The sequence below is a fragment of the Coloeus monedula genome (genome assembly GCF_965178545.1).
Source record: "Coloeus monedula genome assembly, chromosome: 13".
Lineage (NCBI taxonomy): Eukaryota > Metazoa > Chordata > Aves > Passeriformes > Corvidae > Coloeus > Coloeus monedula.
The window spans coordinates 7,913,674-7,928,251 of NC_138793.1; the positions used below are offsets into that span (position 1 = coordinate 7,913,674).

Sequence of the window (14,578 nt, forward strand, 5' to 3'; positions counted from 1 at the left end):
AGTGACCTTGCCTCACCCACCCAGGTGCGGGCGGTTTCCAGAATGAGAACGGGCTCCGAGCAGGTGCAACCAAACACTCATTTAACATTCCCCTACCATAAACACGGGTCCAAAGCACCGGCCACGTGTAGACATTGCGATGGTTGTAGGCGTGAGTGAGGCCGGCTGGCCTGGGGATGCCCCGCGCCCTGTTCGCCCCGTCGGGGCAGCACCGGCCCTGGAAGCTCGGCAAGGACGGCTTCCCCCGGCCGCCCTCCAGTCCGATCGGGGTGCACCTTCACGGCCTTCCATCTCCCTGCCCGCCGGGGGCGCAGGGATGGCAGAAAGGGGCTGTTTTTAAACGCAACGCTTCTGGTGAAGTAAATCATCGGGCAGCAGCCCCGCCGCCGCTCGGACGCACCACCCGCCCTTCTGAGCACCGAGCCCGGGGGAGCTCCGGGGCGAGCTGGAGAGGGGAGGCAGCGGGACCCGCCTGCCGCTCCGGGGAGCCGGGGCGGGGTTCCGGGCCAGGCCCCCCGCCCAGGACACCGGCAGGGGCTCCCCGGCCAGGCGAGACAGCTGAGCGCCACGGGGGTTCTGGTGCGGCGGCGCCTTTACCTCCTCAGCCAGGACGCCGTAACTCCCGCTCCACCCCGGGGCCTCCGGGCGGCCCCGAGGTGCGGGGCTCGCTGAGGGGAGCATCGCTGAGCGGGGTGGGGGGCTCGCTGCTCGGGCGCGGAGCAGACGAAGCTGTTTCAAGCAGCCACGGCGGCGTTTTGTAACAGCCGCAGAGCAGCGATTTGCTGCGATCGGAGTAATGTAATTTCCAGCTGCACAATATTAATGAGACGCTCAGAACCAGGGGAAAACTTTCAGCGGAAGACGGCGGGTTTATTTGCTTCGCGTTAAGGGAGAGGAGGGAAAAGGAAAAAACAAAAGACGAGCATCAGCATCATCAGTCCCCGCAATTGCGGCGATCGCCGGGATCCCCCGCGGCGGGCCCAGCCGGGAGCTGCTGCCTGGCTCCGGCGCGATGAAGCGGGGAGGGCGCAGGGACGCCGTCCTTTCTCTTGCAACCCAGTAATTTTTGCTACCTCCCCCCTCCCCTTTTTTCCCTCCACTGCCCACTCCCCGCGGTCAGGGGCGGCAAGGCCGGCTCCTCTAGCCCTAACCATACTCTTCGGGTGAGGAGGGCGTGAAGGGGACGCGGGGCTGGCAGCCGGGCGGGAGGGAGGTGGCCCAGTGTGAGAGGCTTCAGGGGACAGTAATGAAGAGTCTCACGTTGAGAGAGGAGCGCGAGGCCGGAGAATGCGACGTGTGGGTTGTCTTGACCAGTTTGTAACTCCAGGTGAAAACAGCCCGGCTGCCTTCAGTCATTATTCCTTCTTCATAAGACTCAGTTGTTCCCTCGCACGGCTCCTGGCCGGCGGCCGCAGGTGCCCAGGCTCCCGGCGAGCTGCTGGGGGGTGTTGAGGAGGGCCGGCCCGCGCCTTCCCTGCTCCTGCGGGGCGCGAAGCAGGGCCTGGGCCAGGCGGCAACCGCGGGGCCAGAAGGCGTTTTGGCCCCTGCGCCACAGGGTGACAGAGGAGTAGGAGCGGACGGCAGGCTGGTGCATTCCACTTGGAGTTCAAGGGCCGCGGCCATCCCCGGCTCCGGCCGACCCCTTTCCCCGCCGCCGCCCCTCGCAGAGCGCGTCCCTGCCCGCCCCGCCGGTCTGTTTCCAGGGCAGAACCTGTGAATAAAGCGAGAAGCGTTGCTTATTGTGCTCGTATTAATCCCCCCCTCCTTGGAGCTAATTAAATTCCTCCCCGGGAGCCGGGGATTCGCGCGGCTCCGTTGGTGCCGCAGCCGGGGCAGCCCCGCGCCGGCCGCCGCCGCGCTACGCACACAGCCCGGGGGTCATTTCACCGATTTATTTCACATTAAAGTTTAGATACAATCAAATCCTCGGTACGCACCTTTTAATAAAAGTAGTAATCTCTTTGAGTACTGCAAAATTATAGCATTTATATCTTCAAAAGACGGTAAACAAATAATACCAGCGAATCAATAGTACCAGCATCGAGTGCACATGGTCAGGTGGTTTTAGGCGGCCGTATAAAACGCGATCTGGTTTAGAGGATATAATACAGATAAATGCTATAAATAAGTGGATATGAGAGACGGCGTGAAACTGATGGACCCACTGATGGGTCCGCTCGGGCTGCCGGCACTGCCCGCGGGGCTTGTGGGACCCGTGCGGGGGAGCTGCGGGCAGAGGGGCAGGGGGCTGCACCCCTGAGCCGGTCCCACGGCAGCAGCCCGGGGCTGCCACCGACCCTCCTGCCCCCGCCTACCTGCATTGAGAAACCTTATTTCTGGTTAAGAAAAATAAAAGTCCCATTCAAACTTTATTGAATTAAAGCAAAAATTAATTTTCGATATTCACACATATATTACAGAGTAATAGTAAAAGTTCAATATACTTCCTGGCATTTAGTTGGGCCACATTGTACAAGAGCAAAACAAGCATCAAAACATTTAGCAGCCTTAAATTTCACAATCACTCAGAATTACATAGAAATATTGAAATACTCTAGTCAGCCTTGGCTGTGGATAGTTCTTCATGTAGAAATTTTTCCTTTTGCCAGCCAGTACACAGCAAGAATTGCATTTTCCTTTCCATCATGGCATCCATGTATTCAAAAAATACTTTGCTTTTTTTCTTTTTTTTTAAAAGTTAAACTCAGAGAAAGAGTCAAGATTAACATGTTTTAAAAACAAAACTACAAAATATGCTGTAAAGGACAATGAAAATATCTAAAGTCTACTTGTGTGAGGCAGAAGCCATGGGGGAACAATGGCAGATTACACCAATGACACAGAGATGGGAACTAATTTTGTGGGAGGAGAGAGAAGAATATAAATGGGGGTTTGATCAATTATAGTGTCTCCCGCCTGTTGGCTGCAACACAACAAAAATAAGTAGTAATTCTTCAAAGCAGATGTACACAAACCTAAGCAGGATTAAGCTTCTTTAATACTTGAATGTAAAAAGTCTGCTGTCCATGATTCTTCAAACCCAGCTCTGACTTGGGAATTTGTAAGAGATCTCTCCCTTTTCTTGGATGAGAAGTGATTTAAAGCGGGAACACTAGAAATCCAGAGAATGTTGAATACTTCCAGCCTCCCATCAAGTTTCCTCTCTCCAGTTTTAGGTAAGCTCTGTCTCCTTTCTCCATCTGAATCAGGACTCCGTTGCTAGCAGCTTCTCGTGTCACATCTTGGTCCCCTGCAAAGGCAGAAATCACTGGCCACCCATTTAGCATCAAACTCACCTAAAGAGCAAGATAAAACAAAGCCCTCTGTCAATTAAAGTCAGACAATGACACCGCTGGGGCTCGACTAGCAGGCAAAATGCTTAGCTAAGAAAAGGCCTCTTTTGACAGCTGAAACTCTAGCCTCATAAAAAAGAAATACCAATCTAAACCCAGCTAAGGTATGTACTCCAAAGGAAGAAGCCTTTCACCACTGTTTTAGACCGACAACCACATCAAAACACCCGGTGCATATAAAGCAGGACATTGATCTTATTTTGGAGAATTTCAATAGGGTGCCTGTGTTTTCAGGCTATGAAAAGAGGTCTGCTTGTACTTATTGAAAGATGGCTTTATGTGAAACCTCAGAGACAGCGAGGAGCAGAGCCACAGCCGCTGGAGTCAGGGCCTTTGAAGTGTATTCAAGGGATAGTTTTCCTTTGTTAGGCAGCAAAGACAATATGCCACAACAGAGTCAATAAGCTCTGCTAAGCTCGCGTTAATGATCCCGGGACTGCGTACCCCACGTTAATAACACACTACCTGCCCAATCTAAAGGTGGTAAACCACTTGCACCAGAACGGTGCTATATAGCTGTCCATTCTCCTTTGCGAAGTGCATATTTATACAGTCAGATTTCCTGTCTTGGTTATGTTACCTGGCTTCAGGCCGGTAATTTATTAACCCTACCTAGGGGAGCGTATGCGTTGAATCCCATAGAAAAGGCAGGTACGTATACAGCAGCTGCATAGACATGCACAGATTCATTATCGTTTCCATGCCATAGGCACCTCCCTGAACCTCAAACCCCCTATGAAACCTCCTGCCACAGGAGAGTGTGGGTGAGAAGCCCGCCAGGGGCCGTGGTTCCTACGGGCTGTGTGCAGGGACGTTCCGGCCAGCGCTCCGCGACACTGGGCAGTCCGAGTGCCCGGACAAGGTGGGAGAGGGCGGCCGGCGGCCGGGACGGCTCATGCGGACAGGGGCCGAGCGGAGGCCTGTTGGGGCTCCCCGGCCCCTTGGGCACCGTCCCTTCGAGCGGAGAATCGCCGCAGGTCTGCGCTCCCGCAGCGGCTCAGGGACACGTCCCACCCCGCCGCCCGCACGGCCCCTTGCCCGCCGGGCCGCCGACCCGTCCGCTCCCTCCCGCGGTGCCCGCGGAGTTAGGCGACGGCGCTCGGGGCTGACCTGGATGGTTTGCCTGTTGTACACTTTCACCACGTGAAAATTGAAACTGTAAATCCCTTTCCTGGGCGCGATGAAAGTGCTCCGCTCCGAGTCGAAGTTGCTGCCGATATTCACTAGTACCTGGGAAGGGAAGAGCACCATCAGCACCAACGCGGGGCTACTGCCGCCCAGCCCCGCGGCCACCCCCGGCCCTCAGCGCCTCCCCTCCCGCGGGCAGAGCCCCGCAGGGCGGCGCGTCCCTGGCCCGGCCCGGCCCCGCCACCGGCCCCAGCAACTTCTCCCGCGCGTCGCACCCCGAGCCTCGGAGCTCCCGAGCCCGCCGTACCCGCCCCACCTGGTCGAAGTAGATGATCATGGTGCGGTTGCTCATCTCGGAGGGCTCGTGGTTGGTGCTACGGATGGCGGAGAAGGCGACCTTGGCGCTGCCGGAGCGCACGGAGATGCCGAGGGCCGTGCCGGTGGGGTCGGAGGTGGGGTTGGAGTCGCACACCACGAGGCACTTGCCCTCCAGCACGATGGGCTCCGTCTCGTTCTGCCCGCACGCCACCCACGCCGCGCCCAGCAGCAGCCCCAGCCCCAGCCCCAGCCCCGGGCCCCGCATGGCGCCGCGCTCCCTTCGTTCCGCGCCGCTCCGCGCCGGGCGGCACCGTCCGGGCTCCGCTCCGCTCGCTCCCCTGCCCCGCCGCGCTCAGAGCGGGGCCGAGCGCGCCCCGCCGGGTGGGAAGCGGCCGCGAGGAGGCACGGGAGCACCGGCACACATAGCGCGGCGCGCAGCGCTGCGGTGCGGAGCGGGGGCCGAGCGGTTCGAAGCGGAGCGGAGCCGCCCGCCGCGCCGAGCGGGGCTGAGGGAGGCGGCGGGAGGCGGCGGCGCTGCCGGGGCTGCCGGCGAGCACAAAGACGGCGCGGGGCGCGGCCCCGCCTCCCCACCGGCCCCGCGCTGGCGTCAGCGCCCCGCGCCCGCCTCCGCCGCCCCGGCCCAACCGGCGCCCGCCGCGCGCCGCGGCCGCCAATGGCCGCGCAGTCCGCCTGCCGCCGCCCGCAGCCGCCGCTTTTGTGGGGCGGCGCGGGCGCGGGCGCGGGAGCAGGTGCCCGGCAGCCGCCCGCTCCGCTCCGCTCCGCACCGCACCGCGCAGCCCCGCACCGCGTAGGTAGGAGCGCCGGGGCGCGGCGGCACCGCGCGGGGCTGAGGTGGGGTGGGGCTCGAGAACTTCCGCGGAGCAGCTCGGACCGGGGCGTCGGGCAAAGCCGGGCTGAGGGCCCCTTGGGCGGAGCGGGGTCGCGGCTTTCGGCGGTGCAGCTGAGCGAGGCAGGCTGGAAGGGAGCGCGCTGCTGGCGGGGCAAAGGCCTGCCACCGCCTCCGAGCAGCCAACGCATCATCGGCTGTCACCCCGCGCCCCTCCCGCTGGAGATCGCACCGAGGGATGGGATACCACGGGTCCCCCTTTCAGAAGTGTCCAGGCTCCGCTGTCATCTTCAGCCGCCTCGTTCGCATCCCGGGGAGGAACAAACCGCAAGGCTTCCCGAGCAAGAAGCTCCGAAAGCGTCTAGAGGCTTTCCTGGCCGGCAGAGCAGCCCGCTGACAGGGCAAGTCCCCGTCCGGGCCGGGACTCCGTGCCCTGCCCCGCCATGAGTCCAGCCCGGAGCGCTCGTTTCGGGCCGTCGTTGTTCCTTAAAGTGCAGAGATTGCTTTGTCTCGGCGGAGGTCTGACCAGTATTCGTTCTGGATCATCATCAAAAAAAAATCACCCGGGATCGTAAATGAAGAGATTAGAAACAAACGACTGGAACAGAGTTATTTTCTAACTGGCAGATCTGTTTACAGAGTTAAACTTCAGAGATAAAAACTTTTATGGAGTTTGTAGCATCTTCTCTGAGAAACTGAATGTCATCCAAAACTGGGCTCCAGTGCAAATCACTATGAATTTTGGTAAAGGCTTTATTTTATTGTGCTCTTCTGATTGTGTGATTCATAAGGTTTTTTTACGTGGGAAAGCGAGCTCTCTCTCTGAAAACTGCCATAAATAAAATTTTATTCATATAACTGCCCTGCTAAGTTAAATGCGTGTCTGTAAAGTTGTTCAGACAGGGTCTGTGAAGTATCAGTCTGCCCGTGGGTTGGTACTGGCTGACTGTGAGGGGACGGGATGTAGCGGTAACCAATGGCATCAGGAGTGCCTCCTCAGGGAGGGTCAAAATACTCCGCACTTTAGATGTTCGGCAGTGAAGCAGTCTGGAAACCAATGTAGTAGCAAAACGATTTTAGGGGAAGAACAGTCGTCGGAAAGGAGTTGGGGAGATAATATAACAGAAACGAAAATTCTCCTGAGAAGTAGAAAGTGAGTGGGTGGAGCTACAGCCTGTTAGAAGGTGTGTTATATTTTACCTTAAGACATGAGCTCAAGATTTACAATGCATTATTGTTGCAGACAGTATTAACTGAGTCTGAAATCATAATCAGAAACTTTAAAATAAAGTAAATATTTCTAAGGGGCATTAATAAGGCTAAACCAAATAAAAATTAGTGAAAATGAGCATTTTGCATTCTTGTCAGTTTTGGTGAAATGACTTGGGGAAATGGAAACTGAAGGGGCACAACTCTGCCCTTTTAAGTATTCTGAGTGCTTGACTCAAGAAAAAATACATGTTCTTTCAACACACGATTCATAAAAAATATTCATGTATTTCTCTTGTAAGACTTCTTGTGCATGACAGAAGTCAGTTCTCTCATGCTATAGAGTTCTTTAGAGGTATCTTGTGGATTTGAATCCAGGAGGGTCTGCCAGAGCTGGAAGTTGTTTGGTGTGGTGACCCCTTGGCAGGAGGTTGGGTGGGCCTTCTACCCCCAACTTCCTTGACTACTCCAAGGGCTGTGGTGGATGGAGTTACCAGAAAGAACAAGAACAGGGGGAACTGGAAAGATGAACAAAATTGTCACTTTATCTCACACAGGAGGTGAGCAGGCAAACAAGGGAGTGTGCCAAAATTCCTGTGCCAGACACCTTTGTTGTCAGCGACTCTCAGTCTTGCACACTTGACTAGCACTGTAGCATCCAGCTTCTGCAGCTCTGGCTGTAATAAAGTAACACCTGCCATGCAAATTAGACCTGACTTCATTTTCTTTAAATGTCACATGCAGCACTAGGCAGTTGTGTTGATTCTCTCTGTATTGACAACAGCCTCTGACTTGGAACAAAGAAGTGATGCTCAGCAGGAGGACGTAGGGACTGATATATAAGCACATGGTATAATTAGTGGTGTGTGGCAAAGAGCTCCCCATCTAGGAGTGGAGATTTGCAAATCCAGATGTTTATAGAGGGCCAGGGATTAAGTTACCCCATCTAATTATAAAATTGCCTTGTTAGTCAATGTCTTTGAGATAGAAGAGGGCAATTGTCATTGAGATACAATGGAAATGGTGTCAAGGTGTCAATAAACTGTAATAGCTGTTGGGGATGTTAGTCTGAAATGGCCATATTTATCAAACAGAGCTCTTTGGTGTTTGCTTTTAAGAAAAACTGTTGTGGATATGGCAAAAATATGTGAACTGTCCACTGTGTGGTAACTAGCCCTGACCTCAGTATTAACAGATGGATCGCAGGCTATGGGTTTGTAGAACTCCCCTAATGTTTCACCCGAGGTTAAAGAAAATAAACCAAACAAACAACTTGGACATAATCTGGAGTGAAAAAAATTGAATGATCCTTGTTAAGTCCCTGAAGCACCACTTCAGGACTGGTTACTATCCTGCTCAGATCATGAGAGAATTGCTTATTTTGTTCCAGAAAAAAAACTATGGAGAGACCAAAATAACCTGTTTTTTTACCTCTTACAGAAGCAAGCTTAAAGCTCATAGGTACTGAAATTTTATCTGTAGAAACCAAAATACAGTTTAGCCACAAAGCAGCAGCAGCATTACCCACCCTCCATTACACTCTCAGTGAGCCTTAATCCTGTTTTAGGAAAATCATCCTTAAAACTCAGTCTCACTACACATTTAACTTTAGCTTCACTCATGAAGAAAGCCTCTAAGGGGGACAAGTATAAGCTTCTCTGAAAACAAGTACAGAGAAATCTACTGGAAACCTTTATTTTTCCTTCAAGAGAATAATTTAGCAAGAGTTTAGCTTGCTGTTTATAAATTCACCTTTTCACAAACTACTTGCCTTTTGATTTAATCCTTCTTGAATAAGAAATGCAAGGCCTGGTCCATAACTGGATAACTTATATGAAATGCAGTTTGTTCACAATCCTGCAAATGCAGTTTGTTCACTGCTATATTAGTTTATGAAGTATAAGCAGCAAAAAGCCATTCAGGAGTTTATATATGCCCATATAAACTCAAGATACCCGTCTTCCCAAGCATCTGCTGGGATTCTGTACAAAGTCTGAAGATGTGTGGAAATGAGATTTAGAGCGAAACAGCTCTTGCTGATCCATACTGTGCCCTATCCACAACCACCTGATTTGCTGTTGTAAGAGAGGTTTGCATGTATTTGTGGCGACTGGCTTGTGGTGTCACCTTCAGCTTCCATGGCAAGCAATTAAGGTATCTCAAAGAGGAGGCTGAGTTCACTGAGGGAGTGCACAGCAGGAGCAGATGCACTGCTAGGGTGCCATCCAGCAGAACTATCTGAAATGTTCCACACTGTAGAATAAAAAAGGCCCGGGACCTGCTGTGCCACTTTCCTGCGGGTGCAGGTTTTAGTCAGCAGAGAAAAGACAGAAAATGGCACAGACAGGCTGGTTCAGGGGCTGGGGGAGAACAGCACCAGGCCAAGGGAATTCTCTTGTGCTCACTTGTGCTTGCAGGAGAAAGAGGACAACCCTGAGGGTAAAACTCATCAGTAGCATGGACACCCAGAGAGTGCCTGTGCTTTTCCACGGTATGTGCCTGACAACAGCTGCCAGGTGATCATTTGTGTATATTCCTGTCTCAACCTTCTGTAATTTTATTTGATCAAATGAAACCAGGTTGCTTCCCAACATTAATCATGCACTTCTTCCTACAGAAAAATAGTTCTGATTTTTACTTTCAGATCTTGCTTCTGAGAGAATATCAAACCAAATAAGCTTAGCATTATCCCTGCGCCTTCACATGTTTTGTAATATTAAAAAAACTTGTGATAAAATGTTGAAATAAAAATTTAACGTTTGCAGTTCACATTTGTGGCAAACCCAAGTCTCAAGAGTGGGAATTTTTGATGGATACAGGTAGTTACAAACCAGAAGGTCAAAGGGGAAAGGGTTACATAATCTTAACCAAAGTGGGGATTGCAGCAGTAAATTAATGTCAAATTACCTTACTTGAAGGTTCATTGGGCTATACGGGTAGTGAGGTTTGTATATTTTGAAGAACAACACAGCTTATTGAGATAACTTAATAATAAATTTCATCTGCTGCATTTTATTGCTTGCCTGCAATACAGTATTTGACTTCTGATCTCCCATATATATTACATAGGGCAACTTTAGAAATGGGAAAGAATATTAGTTCACTGCTAAGGGCATTTGGAAACACCATGCCTGAGACAAATATTAAACATTCTGGTTTATACAACCATAATTGTCCATATGCAGTACAGCACTATCAGGCTTTTTTTTTTTTTTAAAGTAACAGTGGATTTCAGTCTTACCTTGAGATGTCTGTTTTACAGCTGCACTTACTGATGGCATGCACAGCAACATATCTCTGTTGCTGTATTTACATGAGATAATTTATTATTTGCATGGAATATCAGCAGATTTTCTTTCAGGTACAAAAATTTCCTAAGTGTGCGATGATACCAAGGTCAGGAGCTCGATTTGTTTTTCTTGTCATGGACTTCTGTCAAAACAAGTGCATTGTTACAAATGAACAACTCAAACTGGAAATTAGTTGCCATTCAGATAGGTAATTATATTTTAACAGGGCAAAATCCCAGCCCAAGCTGCCAGAGAACACTCAGCTAAAGCCAGAATGGGCTGGAACAGCTTGTGTGCTCACTGTATTTGTAAATGGGGCCGCCTCGGTCATGCTGCCTCTTCAAACTTAAAAGAATTAAGACCAAAGCTGTCCAAATGTTAACTGAAACTCCTTATAATTAAGGGTTATTAGGGGCCATTGGCTGGCTTTATTTTCTACTGCAGTGCACTTGTATTTGTGGATTCTATTTATACACAGAATTAAGAGTTCTGTTTGAACAGGTAATCCAATCTCCTCTGTGTAATTTAGCCAATGATTTTTTTTCCCCCTGGCTCTTAATTTTGGCTGTGTTTCATGATGTATGGTGCAACAGCAATACTAAAAATAATCTCATTCAATGTACTTTATCTGAAAGGATAAATCAGACCACCTTACCAATGCTGGGTAAAATTCTGTTGTTTTTTTTACTTACGGAGGAAGCCCCAGAGGTGCTGAGGGGAATTTTCCGTGTGCATCTTTCCCTCTAGTGGCTGCTCTTCTCGGGGAAAAGCAGCAAGAGCAACACTTCTGCACTTCTATATTGAGTACAAAGGGATGACAGGATGGAGGGAAGGAGACAGTAGACAAACTTTTTGGTACTAAGAAATTAAAATCTCGTGATGAGCCATATGAAGACAAAGATATAATAGCCATGGATTTGACCATATTTCCATTGAAAATGCAATGTGCTCTTGAATTGTTGTAGTAATTTTGATCAGTTGCATGCAAGACCAGCTTCTCAGCCACTTTATAGTCTCTCACATGGATCCTTTTTGTTGGTCTGTCACATTCCCAGTGCTTGCAGGACTCATGGCTTGGAAAATATCTCAGTGACAGCCCATAAACCAGCTGTCCCTTATGTATCCATTCCACACACTTTTCTCCTGGTTGCTACATGCTTTCTTCCTTTTTGTCTGTCCTTTTCTTTTTGGCAGCTAAACCCACAGCCAAGTGTCCGTGTTTGCTGTTTCTTTTGGGCTCTTCCTGCTCTGGGATTAGTGCCTATCACACACCCCTGCACCCCTTCCCAAATTGCTGTTAAAGGGATGAGTTAAAGCCATAAACCATGACTGTTTGGAGGATGAGGTGGCTGAGACAGCACTGCAGAAAATCAGCTGCCTCAGGTAGAAAACAAGGCTGTAGGGGCACAGCCACCAAGTGGAATATTTCATTAGGACTTACTTGTCTGCATGCACCAGTGGGTGCTCACAGGCAATGAAGCCCATGCACTGTATTGCTCTCTGGCCACCTTTTCCAGATGTTGGACCAGTGATTATGTGGAGTTTAAACACCTCAAATGGAGTAGGCAGAGAAAAAAATATCAAACAGAAAGGGAGAAAAAACATGCTGTAATTTCATTCATAGCTCACATGGATGCCAACCTGAGTTAGTTTTCCAGTCCTTTAGCTGGAGACATATTTTTTCCCCTTTGCTTACTCTCGCCCTTTTGTTTTCTTCTGGTTTTGCTAGTTTTATAGCAGGGTTGCTCTCTCCAGCCAGACTCATTTATTCTGGTTCAGAACAAAATAGGTCTTTGTAACCTACAGTAGCTGGGAGATTCCCTTAACACTTGTCGTTTACTGCTCTGACAGTCTACAGTAACAAAGGATATTAGATACCTCCTCTTATTCAAGGCCCATATTGGACATATGTGGTACCTGGCTCAGAAACTATCACAGGGCAGCCCCAGGGTGCATCCCAGGGCACACTTCCATCAGAAATCAAATCTGACAGGACTATCAGATGTAGGAGTTTAACTCGCAACGTTAAGTTACAAAAAATTAAACTCCTGAAATATTAGTATTTCATTAAGGGCTTCTTCTGAGTAACTTATTTGTTATTCAACCAGTTAAAAGTGTCTATAGCCTTTCCCAGAATAATTTAGACCAACCCATGGTTAAAAAAAAAAATTAATAATAATGGATTACTTACAAGGTCTTTGAACTTCTACTGGGACAGTTTTTCCCACACTTATTTCTCTTTAGGTTTGAATGGGAAAATTATTAGTAGTTATGTCTATCTTCAGCAAAAAAGGTAAAGTAGTAAATTCCATCAAACAGCTACTTTTTATCATAAAATTTTACAAAGTCCCCACCAGTGAGCTCATTAGTGTAAATGATAGAGCCTTATCTCAGGTTTAAAGTCAGCAGTTTTCCTTAGCTACCAAGCAACCTGTTTTCTTTCGTGACGTGGTAATGGAGGACCTTACTCCAGGGAGCAGGGAAAATTTTCCTCTCTGTTCTTGCAGGGCACTCGAGTAGGGCTGCTAAAAATTGAGCAGACTGAACGGGATTTCCGTACTGTCGGTATCCTTCTGGAAGCCTTTTCTAAAAGGAGCAGAGCCTTTGTTGGGGAGAGAGTGCACACTGCACCACAAGCCTGTTGTGAGGGGCAGATGATGGAGGAGGAAAGCTGTTTCTAAAGAAAATAATAGATTGTCCCTATTCTACCCTCCAAAATCTTTGTGGCAGGCAAGCACTACATGACATACACATCAGTATCCCAGGATACCATCTCTGTTCCTCACCACACAATGGTACCTTTACCAGAGCTGGGGGCACTGCAGAGTCCTGCTGGCAGTAGACACGGGTGGTGCAGGTCTCCTCCTCAATTTCCAGGAGCACCTGCAGGGGTAGAGGGACGGGGAATGGGGTTGAACTGTTAAAGACACTGACAACTACAGATAAAGATAAAAATGGTCAGTTGAAAATGATTACTTCAGTGGCAAAGAGGAAAAAGGGGGGGCAAAACCCGGAGCACCAAGCAATTTCTCCTGACTTTTGTCTGAAAACCACTAGCCTGGTAATTGTGGGGTAAACGTGTCAGCCAGCACATGGCCACTGTGCCATGCTGCTTACTGAACTCTGCTTTTCATGGATAGTGATCTCTGCATTCAGCACAGTGCATCAAAATAACTCTAAGGAACATGGTCAGGGGCTAAGGCTGGATTGTTCAGGATGCTCAGTGGGTTTGTTCCGAAGGGGGGGGCTGTCATTATGGCCAGTGTTCATCTGCTGCTTGCTGAAATCAGAACATAGCACATTTCCATCTTCTGAGCACTCCGGGTATTTTAAAGGGTTGTTTGTGGCTCTGAAGGAGAGCCCATCCCCCAGTACTCATGCAGGCACGATCCCGTGTGGCTCTGGGCAGCGCTGGGGAGCGCAGCTCGTGTCTGCCCCCGTGGCTGCGGGGCTCCCAGTGGGTGCCTGGTGCGCCGGGCTCCCGGCAGGGGCCGGCGGGCGACAGTGGCTCTGCTCCGACCTCGGCAGCAGCAAAGCTGCGGGGCAGGGGGGCTCGAGAGGGAAAATCCGAGAGCTGCAGACTGGAGAGCCTTTTCTGGTGGAACACGAGCATTCTCCAACAGTACAACAAACAAAATAACAAACTAGGGGATGTGGGCATGCGGATTTTGGAAGTTTGAGTTAATAAAGGCTGGAGGAGCGTAACAGTGCCATTTCTGAAAGAAACCTGCTGTCCCTAGAGCCAAGAGCTATCTAGTTAAAGAAAAAAAAAAAATCCTGGAAACAAGCCACCTTAACTTGGAGAGGAAAGAATATCTCTCAGAAAAAAAAAATTGCTTCAATTGACTAATTGGAGCACCGTTGTTTGAATATTAAGCTGTGAAACAAAAAGTCGCTATTAATTTGCCTGGGGTGAAGGAGTGAATTCTGTCCTCCCAAATCTAGATTTCTAATTTTGCAGCCAGCTGGGCCTGTGTTTCCCCCCACAACAGCATCGTTTGATGTGCCGATTCCCTATAAAGTTCCATCCAAAGCCTATCAGGCTCAGAGTCCACTTTTTCTTTCATCTTCTCTCAACCTTGAACTTACCTCACCATCCACGGACTTGAGTGTTTTGTGTCATTTCTGGAAGTGCAATTGTGCTTAGATTAGAGCAGAAAAAGAATGAAGAGAATGGTTTCACATGAGGAGGACTTTAATATTTCCTTTTTTTTCAGGTTTACAGAGCACAGGGAAGTGCCTCTGTGTTGCAGTAAGCTCTGGGCCTGGTACAAGGCTCAGGGGAATGGAGATTTTATTTGCTGAGCATTGCAAGGACCCTCTCCATGGCACCTTGGTGACTGAGACACACGGGCAGATCTGCTCTTCCTCAAAGGCTAAATCTACTTGGTTTGAAAACTGCTGATGTAGGTGAACTTCTTAGGAGATGCAAA

At 49.9% G+C, this 14,578-nt stretch overlaps 1 protein-coding gene across 1 annotated transcript; it reads right to left on the bottom strand.

Moving 5' to 3' along the window:
- Nucleotides 1–2,818: 2,818 nt before the first annotated feature.
- On the bottom strand, nucleotides 2,819–5,064 carry CBLN1 (cerebellin 1 precursor; the record flags this gene model as incomplete). The annotated part of the gene is made up of 3 exons (XM_082290318.1): nucleotides 2,819–3,296; nucleotides 4,464–4,583; nucleotides 4,798–5,064. The coding sequence occupies 3 exons, from the start codon at nucleotides 5,062–5,064 to the stop codon at nucleotides 3,099–3,101; spliced, it is 585 nt and encodes a 194-aa protein (XP_082146444.1). The 3' UTR covers nucleotides 2,819–3,098.
- Nucleotides 5,065–14,578: the final 9,514 nt, after the last annotated feature.